This window comes from Onychostruthus taczanowskii, unplaced genomic scaffold (genome assembly GCF_017590055.1).
Source record: "Onychostruthus taczanowskii isolate IOZ18803 unplaced genomic scaffold, ASM1759005v1 scaffold155, whole genome shotgun sequence".
In the NCBI taxonomy this organism is placed as follows: Eukaryota; Metazoa; Chordata; class Aves; order Passeriformes; family Passeridae; genus Onychostruthus; species Onychostruthus taczanowskii.
The window spans coordinates 1-20,784 of record NW_024498741.1 but is presented as its reverse complement, the minus strand read 5'-3'; the positions used below and the strand labels follow the sequence as shown (position 1 = coordinate 20,784).

The following is a 20,784-nucleotide window of genomic DNA, read 5'->3' as shown; positions in this document are numbered from 1 at the left end:
CCCCTCCCTCCCTCCCTCCCTTCCACCACTTCCTCCCTCCCACCTCTGGCATTAGGATTTCAGCAGGAACAGCCAGAGCACATTTAGGATGTATTTAAGATGCTAAAGAGCGGTCCAACCAAACCACAAGTGCCAGATGACCCTCTCTGAAGGATCTGTAGCAGTCAATGAACGTTGTGGTGAGGAGCACAGGTAAATCTGTATTTTGCAGATCAACGACCTGCAGAAAGGCCCAAACCAAATTTTCAGCCATTCCCTCCATGAAAGAGACCTGGAGATCGGGAGGCTGCGGAGGGAAAGTGAGAAGTTGAAGAGGGACCAGGCTTTGACTGCAGGTTTTGTATCCCTGGAGCTTTGGGTCAGGGCATGAAGCAGTTTGGGACTGGCTCTGGATAAGGAGCAAGCATTGGCCAAACTGTACAGGCAACAAATCATTCCTAGTGCCTTGTGGGAAGGAACCCTAAAGAGCTCCTCATTCCACCCCCTGCCATGGGCAGGGACACCTTCCACTACCGCAGGCTGCTCCAAGCCCCATCCAGCCTGGCCTTGGACACTTCCAGAGATGGGGCAGCCACAGCTTCTCTGGGCAACCTGTGCCTGAACCTCCCCACCCTCACAGGGAAGATTTGCTTCTCAATATCCCATCTAAATGTCACACCTGCGTGATCTCTAACCAGAGTTCTTTTCCTCAGGTCTGGTGAGCAACATGCAAAGAGAACTCCTGCAAAAGGATCAGAAAATCCAGCAACTTCAGCAAGAGACTGAAAAACTGAATAAGGAAAACCAAGAGAAGGACAATCAGCTGGCCGTGGTTTCAGCCAAGGTTGGTAGCACTAATTAGGGGCTCAGTAATTTATGACCCCCTGCTTGACCTGGGGATTAAGGTGGGAAAGCAGGTGAGAAGGGTCGTGCTTCTCTCTGGTGAGGACAGTAGCAGCTGTATCACTGGGATATAGTGGTGATGGTCCCTTGACCATGTCTGGGTGTGCCAGGATGCCCATGGATCAGGGTCTCCTTCCCCAGCTGGATCTCCCTCCTTGCTCTGCATCAGGTACTGTATGCCCTGGACTCCTGTGAGCACAGTAGCTGTTTGTACACAAAAAATATTCCTGCCAAGGTCCTCCCGAGGAGCCATGTCACTGTGCCATGGGACTCACTGGGGCCCAGCCTGGATTTGTCCTTAAAGAAGGTGGCTTGTGCAGCAGCAATTTGTTCCTCTGCATGGGCAGCTCCTCCTCAACTGGCAGAGCTGCACTGGGAGCATGATAAGGGCAGACTGTGCTGGCTGCAATGTGCCAGGAGATCACAAGGATTGACTTGTGAATCGTAGAATTGCTGAGGTTTGAAAGGACCTGTAAGATCAGTGAGTCCAGCCATTACTCCAGGACCTCCAAGGCCACCACTAAACCATGTCCCCAAGTGTCTTTTAAATCCCTACAGGGATGGCAACTCAACCACTGGCCTGGGCAGCCTGTGCCAGTGTCCCATTCACAGCAGGAGTGATGGTATCACTGCCCTGATGGTTATTTTTCTTGGTTGCCATTCCTTCTAGTGCTCAAGAATTAAAGAAGAAACAAAGCATGAACTCAGAGAGCAAGAGCTAATCTCCTGCAGAAATGTGAGTCAAAAGTCATTTTGGGTAAGCAGTGGCTGCAGGAAAGCATCAGCAAGGGAATAATTAACTGAGCATTGTAAGGGAGCTGTTTGGAACTCAGCTCCTGTCCTGAAAGGCACATAATGGGCATAAGACCTGGGGAAGTGTAAATTCTGTTGGATCTGCAACTGGTTTACAGTGTGAGGGGGAGGGTGCGGGAGAGGGGGCTTGGGGGGGACGTGATCGGAAATCAGATTGAATTCCACTTGTAAGCTGATATAAGCACAGTAAATACAGGTTAGAAGAGAATTCCAGTAAACAAAGCGAGTTAGATGGGCAGAAAATCTTTCTGATGAGTGAAGGTCATCTAGAGGGGCAATGCCCAGCTGCCCTGGTGAGACCCCCCACCCTCCCCGGGCTCTTGCAGCGCATCGAGGAGCTGGAGCGGGACCTGCAGGGGCTGCAGGGGGAGATCCGGAAGCATGAGAGTGTCCAAAAGCAACTGGCTGAGAAAGCCAAGGTACTGTTGGCTGCAGGGGACACACAGAGGGCTGGTGCCACCATCCCAGAGGGGTGGGACGGGGACCAGCAATCCCTGGGAGCACAGGCTGGATGGGCAGGGCATCCAACTGTCCTGAGCTCTACCATGGACCCCAATGGAAGAAGAAAAACAGATGGCAGAGTGCCCTGTGTGGGTGTTGGGTGAGGAAGTCAAGGATGGACAATATCCCAGGGGTGAAACCCAGACAAAAGGGTTGTCCCTAGGAAGGGTCGACGCTGCAAGCCCACTCCCTGCACCAGGATTGCTGTCTGTCTCCTGGTATTCCAAAGGCACATTTGGACTTGTCTGATGGGAACAGTGGTTGAAATGGCCATGGCATGGTTTTGGATGTCACTCTGAGATGCCAAAGCTCTTGTTGCAGGCAGAGGAGGAGCTGAAGGCAGCGTGGTCCCAGCAGGCGGGGCAGCTGCGGGAGATGGGGCGCAGGGAGCGCCTGCTGCGCTCTGACATGCAGCGAGCTGGGGAGCAGGTAGGGGTGGCAGGGATGGGAACATCACCACTGGGGCTGTGAGCAGCACAGGGGTGCAGCTTCCCATGGGGAATATGTGCCGTGGAAACAGAAACCCAAAGTCCTGAGCACCAAACCCTGGCACGGGGCTTGTCTTGTCACTGGGTGAAGTATAAAAGGCTTATCCAGAATTTGTGTGGGCAGCATGGACAACGTAGCAGTTTAATAGCATACAAAAAAGGAATCTCTAATCTTAGTTATGCTGTCTGGGAGCCACACCAACCTTCCTCAGTGTCTGGGTAATGCTGCTGTGGGCAGGGACAGCCCTTTGCAGATAACATCACACTAGATATGGACCATCAGTGATCAGCAGAGCAGCTGTTAATGATTCGTGGTGTTTGTTTCTATGTGTTGATCCCTGCTGCAGCTGGAGTCCTTCAAGACCCAAGTGATGCAAGTCTTTTCTCCATCAGCAGCTGGCAGCACAGGGAAACCTGTAACAGAGCAGCAGGTGAGTTTGGCCACCAGCTCACAGAGATGTTCAGAGCCTGCAAAGCCCGATGCCTTGTGGCAGCTGCAGCAGAACAGCATGGTGCCTGCTCCATGTGCAGTAGGGCTGCAGCATCCAGGCTTCTCCAGAGGAGGATTTGGGCTGTGGCTGTCCCAGGTTAATAGCACTGCTCCATTGTTACAGCAAAGCAGCCCCTGGCCGGATAATAATTGGCACATACTCCATGAATTCACAGAAGGCTGATCAATAATCTTTATTAAGAAACCCATTGCTCTTTTTATGCCCTAGTTCACTACAGGTAGAATTAATTGATCTTTTAATTAAAACACCATCACCGTTGGCTAATTAAGAAACCACTCTTTGGTAAACAAATATCCATAACACATTCCACATGTTCACAATACCAGGTGCAGCAAGATAAGAATTGTTTCTCATTCTTTTCTCTGATCTTCTCACAGGCTTTCCCAGAACAATGCCTGGGAAAGTTGTGTGTTTCTCTCTGTGGCCAGAGAGCTGCTGCCACACTCCATGACATGAAGGGGACACAGTTTTTTTTTTCTCTCAAAGCTTGGAGGGAGTCAGTGGTCTGCAACAGGGACAAGCCCAGGAGTCTGACGTGGCTGCCAGTTTGCAGCAGGTCTCAGTTGTTGCTCTCTGAGACGATCCCTGGCCCCTCAGCTGGAAAACAGTCTTATCTTCCTCTTTCTTCACCCACTTTTGCCAGGTGATAGAGAAGGTCAGGCAGATCTCTGATGAGAACCAACAAAGTCATGAGAGAGAAAAGAGTCTGCAGAAGGAATTAAGCTCCAGGCTCACAAAGGAGAGGGAGGTGTCTGCAAACATCGAGGTGTTCAAGAACTCCCTGCGGAAGCTCCAGGTCAGCTCTTTAAATACTGAGGACCAAATGGCTGCTGGGAGGTAGTAGCACAGGGTGTTGTGTTGGCCTGAGAAAAGGCCAGTGTAAAGATACAACCCTGAAACAAAGCATCATCCCTAAGTGTTCATGTTCCCAGGAGTTTGTCACAGATTCTCCATAAAGCCCCTCCTGTTCCAGCCCCTGCCATGGGGAGAGACACCTTCCGCTGGACAAGGTTGCTCCAAGCCTCATCCAGCCTGGCCTGAGATGTTCAGAAATGTTGTGTCATTTGCCAGTCCCTGAAGGCCACTGACAGTGGAGACTGGCTTGTTCCCCACTGGTTCCATTTCTTCCAGGCTTGCCTGAGGAGCCCCTGCAGCAGTGCCAGCCTGCGAGGGGAGCTGGGGCAGCTGGAGCTGTTGTGCCTGGATCCCCCTGTCTCAGCCATCAGGACAGCAGTGGTGGACATGGCACGTGGTCCTCTCTCCTGGCTGGAGGGTGCAGAGCAGCTCCTGGACAGCGCAGGGGTAGACCTGCACACCTCTGGCAAAGGTCTGTGTCCTACGAGGCATCTCTGGGAATGTAGGATGTCCTGGCAAGCCAGATGTAGAGGATAAAGTCCAGCATGAGCCACTCCTTGGGGAAAAAGTCACAGAATCATGGAAATTTTAGGGCTAGAAAATGCCTCCAAGGTCATCAAGTACCACCATTAAGCCAGCACTGTTCCCAAGTGCCACAGCTTCACACTTTATTGAATACTTCTAGTAATGGTGGCCCATTCCAATGCCTGACCATCTTTTTCATGAAGAAATTTTCCTGGATATCCATAATATGGTGTGTGAGCACCCACACAGTGAGGCTCCATTGACTTTTGCAGGGCTGTTGGCTGCTCTCGGGAGCTTGTTGGAAAAGAGTCAGGAGATGGCACAAAGGAATCAGATGTTGCAGGTACAGAAATATTTATGCACATAAACCAGATGGATTTGGACTCTTTCTGTGGGTAAATATGATGGCAGTCCCAAGCAAGCCTGGGGATGTACAGTAACTGAGATCCCTGAGTCTAGAGGAAATGTAAGGTAAGGGAGACAGAGCCCACTGTCAGTGTGTCCTTATCCCTAATGCAGCAGGATGGAGAGGAGATCTCTTTTGTTAATTTTTTGTGAGTGAATGAACACAGGAGGTTTATTTCTTGCCTTGCTGCTAACACACTTCCTTTAATGCCTCCATATCTCCCTGTAGGAGCAATTAGAGAAGCTCCAGGAGCTGCAGGCGGAGCTGCTGCAGGGGCACACAAAGGAGCTGGAAGCAAAACATGAGCAAGACTTACAGAAAAAAATCCAGCAAATTATCCTGGAAAAGGACAAGGAGAGCAAACAGGTACAGTGACATGGTTGGTGTTTCAGAAGAGGAACGTTATGCAGGAAAAATGGATCTCTATAAGAGTGTTGGATAATGAGAGGAGGAACCTCTAGTTCCAAACTGAATGCAGTCCCAAGGGACTGGATATCCTCCCATATGGATCCAAAAGTATCCATGGTGGAACTGGGAAGCACCTGCAGGTAACATCAGGGTACACAGCTGCCAGTCAGTCACCAGGGGAAAGGGATGCAAGGAGCATCGTGATCCATGAGCTTAGGGAAACATTGCACTGCTTCTTCTCAAGCCTTCTCTCCCTCCTTCCCCATGCTGGGGTCCCGTTGGCTCCTTTTTGGCTGGAAATAGGTATTCCTGTGGAGCAGGGGGGCAGCAGTCCCCCTCAGCCCCAGGGAGGCCCAGGCCATCGCACCAGTGGCTCTGGTGTGGGGTGCAGTGTCAGGGTGCGAATGGGTGTTTTGCCACGTGTGTGTTGTGATCGTGGTGGCCTTGTAGGACAGTTTCCAGTCTGCTTCTGTGTCTGGCACCTTGGGAATGGTGGTTTCCTGGTGTACAGTTTTCTAAGGAATCAGGCAAGGAGCAGCCAAGCACCTCCTACCCAGTCTCTCTGCTGTGCTTTTCCCCAGGTGCTCCCATCCTCTCTTTCCCTGAGTTACCTCGTGTCCTGCCAAATTTTTCTCCCATCACCTGCCCCTGCTCCAGAGTAATGACCCTCCCTGCTGCTTTCCTCCTTGGAGCTGAGGTCTTTTTTTCCTGAAGTGAATCTGTGGTCTGTCGATTCACAGATTCTGGAAAATGCTGTCACTGAGGAGAAGGAAAAATGCAAGAAATCTGTGGAGGAAGAACAGAGGAAGATCCAAGAGTTGGAAAGCCACCTAAGAAGCATGGCTGAGGTGAGCACGGGAGGTGAAGCAGAACAGCTCACTCTTGGAATGAAGAAAAGGGGAAATCTAGTGTGGTGCTCCAGGGGCTCAAAGCCCTGGTAGATGAAGGGGCTTCCCTGCCTGCCCCCCCCTGCCCCCAAATACACAGAGAGCAGCTCTGCAGAAAGAAAAGTGGATTCCTGGCTAACCAAATTACTTCTAATTTCCTCTGATAGGCAAACACAAAGAAGGCAGAGGAGCAGGAACTGACAGAGGGAAAACTGAGAGAAGCCTTGCACGAGCTGAAGAAAATTACTGCACAAGAGGTACTTGCACTGACCTGTGCAGGTGGAGGATGCAGTGTTGGAGAAGAAGGCTTCCCCCATCCCTGAAATCCTTCCCTCCATTCTTGTCACCACCATCCAGGAGAGATGATGCTGATGGTGGTCCCAAAAGAAACCCCCAGTGCTTCCAACCGAGCTCCCACATCTTGTTTCCCAGGCACTGTTGCAGCAGCAGGTGCTCCAGCAGAGCCAACAGCTCAGGGCTGCCCAGGAGGAACATGAGTTACAGAGGCAGAAACTGCAAGAAGAGGTAGCAGGATATAGGGAGCAAAGCAGGCAGCATTCCCTGACCATCTTGGCTTTAGAGGACAGGCTGCTAGAGGCCACTCAGCAGCAGAAGGTGCTGGAGGAGGAAAAGGCAGCACTTGTGGAAAAAATGGAAGGTAGGTGAGGGTTTTATGGTATGTGCCTGTACCAGGAACAGGCTGGGTTAACGTGAAATGTGTGTGGAGATGGAACAGTGAATTTGCTGCTATAGAAAACATTGGGAAGATGTTGAATGAAGGTTATTCCCCTGCAGGACAAGCTCTGTGAGGCCCTGCAGAAGCTGTTTTATTGTTTGGTGGTTTTGTCAGGGCTTTGCCACTGGAGAAGGGCTCTTTGCCCTCTAAAATTACAAGACTGGCATGCTTTAGGTTTCTCCAAGACAGAAGCAATCCCAATCAAGGCTGGATGTCAAGAATTGTCCACTTGGAACTGGACTCTCGGGGGCATAGGTTTCCCAAAGAGACAGTCCTCAGAGCCACCACATGAAGGAAATTATTTGTGTAGCAGAAGCAACAAGCACGTAAGTGTTACAAAGAAGTAACAGACCTTTTTTCTTGTGTCCTTTAGGACTTCAGTGTGATGCCCACAGCTCAGCATCAGGAGCTTGGCTGGAGATTTGTCCTGCCATGGAGTCTCATGTTTGTCTGAGGTGAGCAGCACTCGCTGATGGTGGTCAGACATGCTTGGAGAAGGGCAGGGACCACTTGGGAGAGCCTAAGGAAGTCCAATGCCACTTGTCCCAAGATCTTTTTAGTCTGGGATAGGACTCAAGTCCCTTTACTAGGTTGAAGTGATCCTAAGAGCATAGAGCATCAAAGTGATGCCAAATAGCACGTGACAATCTGCCATCTGGATGGCTCCAGGTGAGAGCAAGTGGTGTGGCCAATCCCACACCACAGGGTGACCCCAGGGGACCAAAAGGCAGGTTAAAAAACAATTAAATAATTAAATATTAAGCAGGAATGCAGCACAGGAAGGCGTGCATGGGCTCCCTGCAATGAGGTTTCCCAATGGCTGTGAGATCTGCACTGGTCTTTCCCAGGAAACTGCAGGAGGAGCTGGCAGTGGTGCAGGGCACACTCCTGGAAAAGAAGGCAGTCATCAGCAGGCTCAGCAGAGAGCTGTCAGAAACCAGAACCAGGATGTCGGACATGAGAGGTGGGTGATGTGCACTGTGTGGCTGCCATCACCCCCATCCTCCTCCAAGCACACACAAATCACAGGAAATTGATGTCACAATTCTCAGGCAATGCTTTGTCCTGCTGGGGGCAAAGCACGCAGTCTGTTCCCTTTGGGAAGGTGAATTTCCCCCCATCTTTGGCTAAGTAATAGCAGTGGCAATGAGAGAGCAGAGTAATCAGGGAGAGAGCAGGTAGACAAAACTGAGCTCAAAATCACACTGGTGAACTTCTTGGAGCTGAAGATGTTCTAAGCCAGTGGACTGGGAAAGCCTTGCCTGGGATTCCTCCATGGGCAGTGCTGTGAACATGAGGACAGAGCCCACGAGGAATGTGTGGAGTCAAAAAATGCAAGTCAGAAAATGCTGGTGATCTGTCCTCCTTCAATATGAAGGAAAATTGCCACAGCAAGGAATTGCCCTGGCTTGTACCTCCAACAGAGGGACTGGGATTTAGTAAACCAGGATGTCCTGTTGACATGGCCCAGGATCTGAGGGCATCTGCCAAGGCAGGGCTCTGCAGGGATGAGCCCCATTGTTGCTTTGATGAGTGTGCACCAGCTGCAGATCCCCCAGGACTGGGTGATGAGTCAGCCAGCATCCCATGAGGCTGTTCTGTGCCTAGGGGAGCTGAGTGAAGAGCAGAAAGTGGAGCTGGAGCACAGCCAGAGGCAGCTGAAACACCGGGAGTGGGAAGTGAACCAGCTCAGGGAGAAGCTATCTGAGATGTCCAGCCTTGTGGAGGAGAAGGATCGGGCCCTGAAAGCAGCAGCTGAAGAATTAAGGTACACCCATGAAGCAAGGCTTCATGGATGCCATTCTGTGTGCCCAGCAGCTGATGGTGTTTAGGGTTCTCCTCAGAGCAAAAGGCACACGTGAGAGTATCAGGATCGAACTCAGCTCTGAATCCGTGACACAGGAACCAAAATGGGGGTTTAGTGGAGCTCATGCCAGTAGATGTGTCACTCAGGTACTTGTATCTAAGTGAGTGTTCCCATCTACACTGTGGGTGCCCAGGGTGCTGCTCTCCACAGCTGTTTGGGTCACCTTCATCCATCATAGGGTCCCACAACTTCTTGTCTCTCCACATAGCCAAGCCCAAAGGCGCTGCCAGGTGCGGAAGGATGCTTCCCAACAAACACTGGAGAACAAAGAGGATGCTCCCAGGACACCAGTGCAGGTGAGTGAAGCCTCCCAGAGAGTGAGTCCTCATGGAGAGGACCGAGGTGTGGGTTTGCCAAGAGCACTGATGGCACGTGGTGTTTCTTGGCATCATGGTGAGAGCCGAGCCTGGAGCTGCCCTGCACTGGCCTGAGGGTGGGATGGCCGGGCATCCTTCCCAAGCCAGGGCTGCCTGTGCTGCCTCTGATCCAGGGAACCCACAGCGCCCACCAGGCTGCTGCTGGTTAATGATCTGATGTTTGCACAGCACTTTGGAACCACCAAGTGTTGTGCGTGCTAATGGCTGTGTTAATTGCCAATTAGAGGAATAGCAACATGCAAGCATTCCTTCCTTTTCCCAGCTTGGTAAGCTGTGGATGCTGGCTGTGCAGGTAATGCAGAACCAGTCCTAGGCTTGTATGTGCAGAATTAAGGGCAGCTTGTTGCACAGGACGGGAAGAAATGCTCCTCATTCTCCTGTGCCAAATCCCTATTTGATTTTCCCAAGGCTGGAAAAGGGAAGAACTCGCAGGTGGTGGCAGCAGCAGATGGAGGGACTGTGGGAATTGTACATTCTGTTCAGCGATGGTGGCAGCCAGCAGTGTGCCAGCAAGACCGGCTGGCTGCGGGGGCCGGCGTGACTCACAGCCAGCTGATGAGCGGGTGGGAGGCACTGCCCATCCTGCTTCACATTCTGTGTTGGGGAGGGGGAGATCCCAGTGCTGGGAGTGCCATTCAGGAGCGGGATGGGCAGAGATGTGGGGTGACAGCAGCCAGACCGGAGCTGGGGGTCTGCAGCCATCATCAGCCCTGTGGCCCTAGTCCCACCACAGATTTTTGGATGTTTGCCGTAATGCAGGGATCTGGATGGGGCTGGGAGAGGCAGTGCACGTGTAGAGAGTAATGTCCCAGTTTGTGTTTGGGACACAGTCTGTGAAGTGCAACGGTGTTTGTGTGTAGATGGCAAATGCTCTCTGGTGGTGCAAAAGACAAGGGAAAAACATCAACGTGGCTGTTCAGGGCTGTGCACCAACCCTCTCCTGGCTCTCCATTTAGAGAGTTCATTTCAGAACTCAGATCAGAGCATTTACAGGGTTCATATCCTGACCATGGCACAGCAGAGCAGGAAAGAGGTCTCTAACAAGTCTCTTATACCCCCCAATCCATGGAGATGCTCCCCAGGCTTTGTTCTTGTGCCAAGCACCCAGTGTCTGGCAGCAAGGCTGTGTTTACATTGTGCTTGTGCTGCGCCAGATGCAGACTGGGCAAGAATCTGTCTTCTTTCAGGAGCCACCATCAGACTTGGCTGAGCTCGGTGCGAAATGCCGAGGCCTCAGGCACGAGGAAACGATCCAGCGCCAAAAAGAAGGTTTGGCCGAGCTCCGGGAGAGAGTAAAGATGCTGGAGAAGAGACAGTGCTCAGGTGAGCAGGGCTCTCCTAGAACTATGGAATGGTTTGGGTTGGAAGAAACTTCAAGGACCATCTTGTTCCACCCCCTGCCATGAGACACCTGCCACTTTCTCAGGTTTCTCCAAGCCCCGTCCAGCCTGACCTTGGGCACTTCTAGGGATGAAGCAGCCACAGCTGCTCTGGGCGTCCTGTGCCAGGGCCTGCCCACCCTCACAGGGAGGCTGGGAGAGCTGGGCAGCCTCAAAGTTGTGTGGAGAGTGGAACAATTTAGCACATGTTTGTTTGCCTCCAGGTGCTGTGAAGAGCAATTCAGAGCCACTGGTGGTCTGGATGAAAGACTTACCAGAAAAAATAGTCCAACAAAGACGCCTTGAGCTGGAACCTGCTCCTGTGTTGGGAGAAAAACTGAAGGCTGGCAAGGTAGGGAGGCAGTGTGTGGTTTGTAATGCCTGTGACTTTGTTTGGAAAGTACGCCCTGGGAAAGGGAGAAATAGGTTTTCAGAGACACTGCATAAGGAGTCAGGGAGATGCAGCCTGATGGATAGCAGGCAGTGCTCCTGCAGAGAGTGGCAGCTCCATCAGGACCAGCACATTGCCTGGTGCTGTTGGAGTAGCACCAGGAATGCCATGGGCTGAGCAGAGTGGGAGGCTTGGGACCACAGCAATACTGGGGTGATTTTCCCATGGGGTGAAAGGGAGGCACAAGGCCACTTGACCAAAAAACACACCCAAAGAGGGCTCCATGGGTCTTTCCCTGTCTTTGCAGGTTCCTGACCATGTTCCTAATGGGAGCTCATTCAGGATCTCCAACAGTGCAGTGAGCTTGGAAATGGCTGAGGCAACAGACTTGGGTGAGAAGATGGTATGTCAGGGATAGATGTGGTAAATGATGTAGAGTGTGTGTACATGCCCAGTGTGTAGAGTTTAGATGTTTTTTGAAAACATTTTGGAGGTATGTCACATCAGGATGCTGGAGGAATGTTGAAGATTAACTGCTTTGTGGTCCAGTTAAAGACATCCCTGTCCATGGCAGAGGGGGTTGGTTTGATGATCTTTAAGTTTCCTTTCCAATCTAAATTATTCTATGGCCCAGAGCACATTATGTGTCTGCCAGGACATCCTGGTACCCCAAAACATGCCATGGTGTGTCAGAGAGGCTGGGGAGCAATGGAGGGAGCTGCCAGGGAAGGGGTCCACGGGTAGCACAGCTGATGGGTTGTGTAAGGGGTTTCTTCCCTCCAAAAATGCAGGGAAACCCAGTAGGGAAAACAGTCATCTTAGAAAAAGAAGCAATCCAATCCCAGTGAGGTGTGCAGCTGGGAATGAGATGCAAACCTACTTTCCTTGGGACGCTGTCATGTCCTCAGGAAAGCAGACAGAAAGCAGATGGCTGAGCAGCATGATGGAATGCAGCAAACCTGGTAAATAATGCATTCCCTCTTCTTCCCACAGTACCTTGATGTAATCGGTGCTCTGGGAAGCCTGGTGGAGATGAAGGAGCTGTCAGGAATGCAGCCTCTGCAGCACCTTCCTCAGGAGAGAAGGGCAAAAGTGGGACTGCAGAGACAGAAGGCCCTAGAGCTGTTGTACAAAAAGATCAGGAACCTCCAGGTTCGCCTGGAAAGGAAAGAAGAAATGCTGAAAGATTATGAGGGGAGTGTGGAGCAGCTCAGGTATGGAAAGTCAGGGTTCTGAACAAGACCTGATCCTTGGATGCCAAGTGACAGGGAGTTTGGGGCAAGAAGTGACATGACACTGCTGAGTCCTGTGTCTGTCTGGGACCAGTCTGTGTCTATGGCCACGGTACAAAAGTCAAATGTCAAGAGGAGTGGGGAAAGGTCCTCCCAGTTGTCTGCAGTGGTACCTTCTGCAGCCTCACACAGTTGAGCAGTGTCAGAGCTGGGAAAGCCTTGACAAGTTCCCTTGTGCTGGGTGGCTGGAGCCTGGGACAGCAGCGGCATCAGCTGGGGCAGAGAGATGATGTCCAGCAGGACCAAGGAAGGCGTGGGAGAGCACAGTTGGTAAGGGGAAAAGACCAACAGAATCCTCCCCTCCTGTTCTGCACAGGCAGAGCCAAGCTTCCCTGCAAAGGTGCCAGGAGGAGATGTCCAGCCTGGAAGATGAAGCCCACAGGGAGGCAGAAGAGAAGGCTCTGCTGAGAGAGGCTCTGGAGAGGATGCAGCTCCAGCTGGACCAGGAGAAGAGGCTGCGGCAAGCGGCCAAACGGTGCAAGGTGAGAAGGCAACACCTAACTCTTGCTCTTTGTACAACAGCCAGCTCCACCTCTTGGGAACCATTCACAGAGTGGTCAGTCAGACCATCCCAAGAGGCTGGAGGTTCCAGGCCTCCAGTGCTCAGCTGCAGCAGCGTGGCCAAATCTCTTGATGAAGTTGGAGGAGGTGCAGACACCTGTAGGGATGGGTTTGCACCATGTATGGGGGCAAGGGAGAAGAGCAGGTCATGCTGAGCTCTCTTGGTCAACGCTGTGTCTGTTGTCTCTCTTCTGCAGCCTGGAGCCACAAAGACTCTGCTCAGGCAAGCCGAAGGCCAAGGAGTGCATGGCAGATGCTGTCAAATCAGGAAGCTCATAGGAGCAGCACCACGGGGACCTTCACTAGGTGGTGGTCTGCAGTAGGAACAGTCATCGCTGCGGACTCTGTGAGGGTGGAGGTGGAGGTGAGGGTGCATTTTGAGGAGCTCCAGTTTGTATCCCGTAGCTCCTGGGCACACTGGTGTGACTGTACAATGTAGGACCTTATCTTCCCACAGTCCATGTCCCATTAGAGTGTGGCGGGATTTATGGCAGTGGAAAAGGTGGTGAGGATATATACAGTGTACAAGTGTGTGTATTTGTGTGTGTGAATACAGCCTAGTGATGTGTGAAGTCAGTTGTGGGTAGTGTGTCCTGTCCTTGCTGAAGTGGCCTCAAGCACATGAAGCCAACATGGCTTCAAATACCCCTTGTAACTCCTGTGTCCTCCAGTCTCCATCATGTCATGGGGAAACTGGAACATAAGGCACAATGTAGTATGGAATTCTGGAGTTCCTGGAACACCCCAGGAATGCTGGACCTGCCACCTGGGAAGGGGGAAGAAGAGGACCTATGTCAGCCATGCCAGTACTGCAGCAGCATGAGGACAAGCTGGGGAGATGAGAGCGATATACTGGTGGGGTGCGGTGGGGTGATGGCACAGGCTCACTTACTGATTCTTACCCTTAGCAAAGGGGAGAGCAGGCCCTGGATTTTGGGAAACAGCAGTGCTTTGGAGAGTGGGTCCCTGCAGGCAATAAGCAGCTCCAGCACATCATCCCTGCAGCCGCTCTGCCTCAGCATCGCTTGGAGCAGTCCATGTGCCTCTGCAAACCTCTTCAGCTGAGGTTAATTTGGATGTAAGCAAACCCCCACTGTGGTTTCTTGGTCTTTATTTTTTAATAGGAGAAAAAAGGTCTGGAAGCAACACAGAAGGCTGCAGTGGGCTGATGCAGGGTTGCATCGTCTCTGGGCATGCACGTGTGCACAGTGGCCGATCCCTAGTGGGGCTCTGGGCATTGGTGTGGCCTGGTTTTCCTGCTCCCTATGCCAGGAGAAGCTGGATGCTTCCCTGTCTGAATGCCTGGGTTTACTTTGGGGCAAAGCATGACCTTGACCGATGCTTGAGTAGGTTAAAGACGCTGCCGTGGGCATCCTCTGCAGGTGTATCTGGAGATGTTGGGCTGCTCCATGACTCTGTGTGTCCTCTCCATGCCACCCTTGGCAAACTCTGGGTCAGGAATGGACGGAGATGGCAAGAGCACAGGTGGTTGTGAGTGCATCAGACTCCCCGTACTCGAGCCTATAGACTCATAGAATCATGGATTGGTTTGGGTTGAAAGGGATCCTAAAAATGGTCCGGGGGGATCCCACCGGGGTATGGTGATGCCGGGCCCTAAAGATCATCCCAGGCTGGTCCCGGTGGGGGATTGATGAGCCCTGCCGATGCTGCCGGTGGAGGGGAGGGCGTCTGAAGGGACGGTGATGGCTGATGGAGAGCGGCGGGGAGGGGACTCCTCCGGGGCCGGTGCGGGAGCCGGGCGGGCGCAGTCGGGCGGGCGGGGCGGCCCGAGGGCACGGCGATGTGCTGACGGGGCGGGCAGCCGGAGCCCCCCGGGGCGGGCGCGGGAGCCGGGGGGGGCCGGGGGCCACGGCCGGGGCCGGCGCCGGGCAGCCCCGCGGGACGGGCGGTGGGCGAGGGCTCGCCCGGGGGCAGTGGCCGCCGCGTCTTCAGCCCCGCTGGGGAGTTCCGCGAGTTCTCCCGGCGGCAGCTCCGCGACATGGAACGGCTCTTCCGACAGTGAGTGTGGGGCACAGGGAGAGGGGGGTCCCCGGATGGCAGCGCCGGGGGGGACGGGAGACACCGGGCATCCGGCACCCAGGACATCCCGGTTCCTGCATCTCGGCTTCTAGCAGGGCAGATGTCCCAGCGCCTCCCGCCCCGTGCTTGCGGGTGGGACCCCCCTAGTCCTTGTGAGAATGACCCCCATGCACCTCAGCCTCTTGCGGGAGGGATCTCCGGGCTCCTTGTCGGAGACTCCCCCCGCCCCAGCTCTGTGCAGCAGGGATGCCAAGGCACATCCAATTCCTTGCAGGAGGGATGCCCCTCCTGCCCCTCTCAGGAGGGATGCCAGGGACACCCCTCTCCCAAAACGCCTCCCAGGATTGGTGCCGGGGACACCTTCGCCCAGCTCCTTGCCGCAGGCGTTCCTGTGCGCCCCGAAATTCTCGCAGAAGGAACCTCCTGTCCCCCATGATGGGGTACCCTGGTGCTGAGGCCAGAGAAAGGGGTCTGAAAGAGGGGACCGGCAACCCCCACGTTCCTTCTGCCGCATCACTGAGGGATCCCACATCCCTGCAGCTCCCGGGGCCGCAGAGGCCAGGCTGGCGTGTCCTCAGCATCCCTGCCCGCGCTGCATGCCACCACGCGTGGCGGAGCGTGACTCGGAGCACGAGCTCGGCCCCCGGCCCCTCGAAGGGGGGGAGCTGGCAGCGAGCCTCCAGCCCTGGAAATTTCCAGGGGGAGCCAGAAATCGGGGTGACTCCAACCGTGGTCACGCTGGTATGCGCGGGAGTAGCCGGGGGCAAACGGGACAGCCCGGAGCATCCCCATGGATCCCGCGCTGGATGCTTTGTGCAGGAGGAGTGGAGACAGCGCGACTCCGGGAAAGCGCGGACATACAGTACAGGCGAAGGCATGGCTGCGACATGCCAACAGCCCTCAGCCCGTCTGGTACCGGGGGGCGGATCCGCATCGGCGTCCGGAGTGGTCTCGCTCGGACCCGAGCGGGGAGGCGGAGGAACTGGGGAGTTGGAGGCGGTGATCCCCGTAACACAAGGCTGGGGGGCTGCGTGGGGTAGGGGCACACCCCGTCAGCAGCCCTGGCGGCGCACGGTGTCTCCCTGTTCCCGTGTCCTCGTGGGGGGCTGTCACCCCCCGCCAGCACACGGCAGCGAGCCAGAGGCGCAGGTTGCTGCCAGCCGTGCATTGCAGCAGAAGGGAGCCTGGGCGGGGGCAGCGTGCTCCGGGCCCGGGGGGGGACGGCGGCCGCTCCCGGTGCCGGAGGCCATGGGTGGCCGTGCCGGGGTGCTCCGGGCGCAGATGGCCGGGCGGGTGTCGGCGCCGCGCAGGCGGGAGCGGCGCTCGGAGCAGACGTGTTTGCTCTGACAGCTGCGGCGTCTCGCTGCAGCGAAAGGAGCAGCGCCGGGGCTGCGAGCCACTGGGGAGGTTTGGGAGCTGGGGGTTTCCCAATGGAAGGATGCTCTGGAGCAGAGCCCTGCCATACTGTCCTCCCTGCTGCTGCTGTCCTGGGGATGTGACAATCCAGCTGTAGAGGATAAAGTGAAGCAGGGAAGGGTTTTGGCTCTCCACAGGGGAGATGATGCCCTTTGGGAGATGCAAGATGCTGGTATCCCAAAAAAACAGAGAAGGGGATTGAGAGGATGGAAGTGCCCTGCATCTGGGGAGGTGGCATGCATGGGATGAAGTGGCAAAGTCAGGCCAGTCAACTCGTCCCTTGCAGAGAAACTCTATGGGATGCAGGACGGAGAAGGCCTTTGGACAAGGTCATGGAGTGACAGGACAAGGAGGAAAGTCTTCAAAAGTGAGAGAGGTCAGGGTTAGTTTGGATACTGGGAGGAGGTTCATCTCCGTGAGAGTGGTGAGGCCCTGGCACAGGTTGTCCAGAGAAGCTGTGGCTGCCCCATCCATGAAAGTGTCCAAGGCCCAATGAACAATGAACAGGGCTTGGAACAACCTGGGAAGGTGTCCCTGCCCATGGCAGATAATTAAAATATGTTCTAACCCAAACCATTCCATGATTCTATGATCCTGTGCTCCAACAGGGGTACTAGAGGCAAAAATCATGTGGGATCTGTACCCACAGTCCCACTCTGAGGGTGATGGCAGCAGTAGGCAGGGATGAGCAGGACCAGCCCCATTTTGGGGTCCCTGGCAGATCAGGAAGGTGCTGGAGACATGGACGGAGCAGACAGCAGCAGGGGAGGTACAGATGAGTCACGGACCTGCGGCATGGGGAGCCGGGGCTCTGCGTGGCTGCTGCAGTGACAAGATACAAAAAAAAGCCTTGTCATAACGGGTGCTGTGTGTAGCTACCCACCTACAACGTGTGGAACTGTACAAAGCGTGGCTCTGTGCTGGCTCCCCATGGAGATCCTGCTGTGCCACGCCAGCACGCTGCTGGCACAGCCCATGGTGCGCAGGCAGGGGAGAGAACAGCAGGGTGGCTGCGGGGAAGCTGGAGGGGACTGTGGCAGGGCCACAGGCAGGAGTCTGAGGAGGGGCATTCCTGATAGGTCTGTAGGTAGCATCAGTGAGCAGAGCTCACTCTGAATTGGGGAGCAGTGCCCGGTGGGCTTAGCCCCATGGCTTGTTATCCCATGCTGCAGCCAAGGGGAGCATGTGCTCAGGCTCCTGGCACAGGGAGCTGGCAGCAGGCTTGGCAGCCTCCTGGCAGGTTCTCCTGCCAAGTGCCGCACGGAAACAGGCACGATCCTGGATAATGCTCCGGGGGGTTGTTAGCGGTTCAGAGGCAGTTCCCTGTGGTCTGGAGAGCTGCTGGAGGCCATCAGTGCCCGAGTCCTTGCTGAGCCCTCTTCACTTCCCAGCTAGTGTGAGAGCACACAGGGGTCTGCTGCTGGGGGTTAAGTGTGGGGGGCTGTGTGGGCTCTGCACCCCGTGGTGATGTGTCAGGATTGTGCCACCATCCTGCAGGTACGACGCAGGGAAAGATGGCTTCATTGACCTGATGGAGCTGAAGCTGATGATGGAGAAGCTGGGGGCTCCACAGACACACCTGGGACTGAAGAACATGATTAAGGAGGTGGATGAAGACCTGGACAGCAAGCTCAGTTTTCGAGAGGTGAGGGGATAGGAGGCTCCACGCTGGCAGGGAGATGACCCAGCCACTGTTCAAGATGGTGAGAAGGTGGGCAGTGGCTGTGGTGGCTTTGAGGTCTTCAGGGAGCCAATGCTACCATCTCCCCTCGCAGTTCCTGCTGATTTTCCGGAAGGCAGCAGCGGGTGAGCTGCAGGAGGACAGTGGGCTGCACGCCCTGGCCCGGCTCTCTGAGATCGATGTCTCCACAGAGGGGGTGAAAGGCGCCAAGAACTTCTTTGAGGCCAAGGTGAGGTAGGGTCAGGAGACCCCACTGCAAGATGGCAATACACCAGGGCAGTTTGGTTCTGGGTAGGCAGGAGGTGGAGATGTTGGGGTGGGCAGGATAGCTTGGCAGAGCTCGCAGCTGAACACTTCTATCCACAGGCACAAGCCATCAACGAAGCCAGCAGGTTTGAGGAGGAGATCAAAGCAGAGCAGGAGGAGAAGAAGAAGCAGGCAGAGGAGCTGAAGCAGAGGAAGGCAGCCTTCAAGGAGCTGCAGTCCACCTTCACGCAGTGACAGGGCCAGGCAGGACTGGACAGCGGTGCCCAGACTGGCAGCACTGCCTGTGCCACGTGGCAGCTGTGCCGGGAGTGATGCCCGAGCCGTGTGCCACCTGGGCTGCTGGCAGGATCCCGGCACGGGCTCGGCACAGCGCCCACCGTGCTGGCAGAGCCCGGTCAGCCCCAGCTCCCCCTCCCCTCTTGCTGTGGTGTCTGTAGGTGTTGTTTGTACCCCCCACCTCCCCAGCGTGCCCCCCACCCTGAACAGCACCCTGTTCTCTGCCTGCAGCTGCACTGGGGGTTTCTGCTGCTGAGTCCCAGGGGAGCTATGTCCAGAATGTCTGTCCCTGGGACACCTGTGCCCAGACTGTTTTACGTTGTGAATGCATTGGGAGGTTTGCAGGATGGGGGCTTGCACAGTTGGCCGTGGTGGGTGTTTTGGTGGCCATGCTGGCTCAGCGTCTGTTGGCATTGCTATGTCTGACACCAGTGACAAAAGCCATGGCAAGGGCCAGGTGCTGGTAGAGGGGCTCTGTGTGTTTGTGTGTGTGTATGTGTGTGGTGCTGGGGATGCGTGCCCACCCAGCTGAAATGGAGCCCCTCAGGAGCTGTGTCTCTCTTTATTTTGATCAAAGATGTACAGAAAGGCAGCTGCTGGCTCGTGGGGCTGTATTATGTTTTTTTATGTTGTATTCAGCCAGGCAGGATGAGCATGGTGGCCACAAGTAGTTGGCATGGGTCACTGAGGCTCTCATGTTTGTGGGTGGCTGTAAAAACCCACACCTGTCCCACAGTGTCCCCCAGGTGGCAGTATAGGGAGTGTGTTATGTTTTTTTTTTATTTAATCCCAAATAAATATTATATTTCTTAAATGCTGGTTGCTGGGCTGCAGCTCTGGGATGGGCATTTCTGTGGCACGGGCTTCGGTGGGGGGAAGGAACTTGGGGAGTGGGGTGTGACCATGGGTACATGGTTCCCACTGGAGATGGTGGCACTGAACAGGGAGGAGCTGTGGCTCATTGGGCCACCTGTATGGCACAATGGTTTGGGAAGCAGCAGGGATCTTCCAGGTGTTAGGATGTGTACCAAAGGCCATCGGCAGTATGACTGATACCTGTACCTTTCCCAGACTGTGGCACCTCTGGGGTTTTGGCTGCTCTTGACCATATCAAGAGTGAGATAAGGAGACCTTGTGCCTCAGGGGTGGTGGGGTGAGGGGGCAGTGCCCTGGTGAAGTCAGTTCTCAGGGCTGGGGGGCAGCAGGGCTGCCCAGCACCTCACTGACACCATCATAGGTGGGGGGCTGCCCAACAGCTGTGCCCCAGGAGGGACCCTGTGCCCCAGGAGGCACCCTGCCCCTTCCCAGAGCAGGGCCAGGTGTCCCCACCATGTCCCAGCATGGTGCCAGCGCATGACGGGCAGATGTGGCCATTCCCAGGTGGGACGGTGAGTGCGATAAGAGCAGGTGATGGGGCTGAGGAGCCCCTGTGCCCACAGCTTGGGACAGTCCCCACATGTCAGCGGCAGGCAGGGCCACTCCAAGGTCCCCGGCAGTCCGGACACTATAAGAGGGGAGAGCGGCCCCATTGCGGCACCTTTGCTCCGCACAACCATGCTGGGAGCCGTCTGTCTCGTCGTGCTGCTGGGCTACGGTAGGTGCAGGGGATGGGCAAGGGTCAGCGCAGGGGGGACAAGCAGCCTCTGATGTCCCTTTGCCCGCTGTCCCACAGCCTACGGATGCGGTCAGCCGGCCGTGCCACCACTGCTGAGCTCCCGCGTGGTGGGCGGTGAAGACGCTGTAGCCCACAGCTGGCCATGGCAGGTGAGGGGGCAGAGGGACAGGCATGGGCATGAGGATGGGGACAGGGATGGGACATTCTGCTCTGACCCTGTGCCTCTGCGCTCGCAGATCTCGCTGCAGTACAAACACTCCGGGTCCTGGAGCCACTATTGCGGTGGGACCCTCATTGCCCCCCAGTGGGTGCTGACAGCTGCCCACTGCATCAGGTGGGTGTTGGGGTGCTGGGGGGCATCTGTACCCGCAGGATGAGATATCTGTGGGGACTGACACCCCTTCTCTCCCTGGCAGCTCTTACATGACCTACCGTGTGGCGCTGGGCAGGCAGGACGTGTCAAAGGCTGATGAGCCTGATTCTGTAGCCGTGGCTGTGGAGAAGATTATTGTCCATGAGGATTGGGACTCCTACTACATCATGTAGGGGATGGGGGGCATCAGGGGTGGGTTGTGGGTTGTGTGGCCAGGGACCCTGTTCTCATGGCCA

General features: G+C 55.1%; 3 protein-coding genes across 3 annotated transcripts in view; all 3 read left to right on the top strand.

The window, feature by feature from the left end:
- FHAD1 (forkhead associated phosphopeptide binding domain 1) overlaps positions 1-13,159 on the top strand; it is a 17,770-nt gene extending 4,611 nt beyond the window's left edge. The window contains exons 6-24 of the mRNA XM_041399131.1: positions 212-299; positions 693-823; positions 2,022-2,114; positions 2,518-2,625; positions 3,032-3,115; positions 3,840-3,992; positions 5,211-5,348; positions 6,131-6,238; positions 6,710-6,935; positions 7,387-7,468; positions 7,862-7,977; positions 8,622-8,781; positions 9,089-9,176; positions 10,445-10,580; positions 10,861-10,988; positions 11,335-11,430; positions 12,021-12,241; positions 12,636-12,809; positions 13,078-13,159. Coding sequence (XP_041255065.1) covers positions 212-299; positions 693-823; positions 2,022-2,114; positions 2,518-2,625; positions 3,032-3,115; positions 3,840-3,992; positions 5,211-5,348; positions 6,131-6,238; positions 6,710-6,935; positions 7,387-7,468; positions 7,862-7,977; positions 8,622-8,781; positions 9,089-9,176; positions 10,445-10,580; positions 10,861-10,988; positions 11,335-11,430; positions 12,021-12,241; positions 12,636-12,809; positions 13,078-13,159 — 2,412 coding nt within the window. The remainder of the gene's footprint in view (positions 1-211; positions 300-692; positions 824-2,021; positions 2,115-2,517; positions 2,626-3,031; positions 3,116-3,839; positions 3,993-5,210; positions 5,349-6,130; positions 6,239-6,709; positions 6,936-7,386; positions 7,469-7,861; positions 7,978-8,621; positions 8,782-9,088; positions 9,177-10,444; positions 10,581-10,860; positions 10,989-11,334; positions 11,431-12,020; positions 12,242-12,635; positions 12,810-13,077) is intronic.
- Positions 13,160-14,699: 1,540 nt separating this feature from the next.
- LOC121333072 (EF-hand domain-containing protein D2) lies at positions 14,700-19,374 on the top strand. The gene is made up of 4 exons (XM_041399120.1): positions 14,700-14,899; positions 17,834-17,981; positions 18,112-18,246; positions 18,384-19,374. The coding sequence occupies exons 1-4, from the start codon at positions 14,880-14,882 to the stop codon at positions 18,516-18,518; spliced, it is 438 nt and encodes a 145-aa protein (XP_041255054.1). The 5' UTR covers positions 14,700-14,879; the 3' UTR covers positions 18,519-19,374.
- Positions 19,375-20,056: 682 nt separating this feature from the next.
- Positions 20,057-20,717, top strand: LOC121333067 (chymotrypsin-C-like; the record flags this gene model as incomplete). The annotated part of the gene is made up of 4 exons (XM_041399110.1): positions 20,057-20,154; positions 20,233-20,324; positions 20,412-20,509; positions 20,592-20,717. Coding segments are annotated over exons 1-4 (356 nt in total), but the record flags the coding sequence as incomplete, so codon positions are not given.
- Between the last annotated feature and the right edge of the window lie 67 nt (positions 20,718-20,784).

Excerpts from the sequence above, each read along its gene's own strand:
- LOC121333072 (XM_041399120.1), top strand. The coding sequence starts at position 14,880 with ATGGAACGGCTCTTCCGACA. Across the intron at positions 14,900-17,833 it reads ATGGAACGGCTCTTCCGACA|GTACGACGCAGGGAAAGATG; the intron begins GTGAGTGTGGGG and ends ACCATCCTGCAG. Across the intron at positions 18,247-18,383 it reads AGAACTTCTTTGAGGCCAAG|GCACAAGCCATCAACGAAGC; the intron begins GTGAGGTAGGGT and ends TTCTATCCACAG.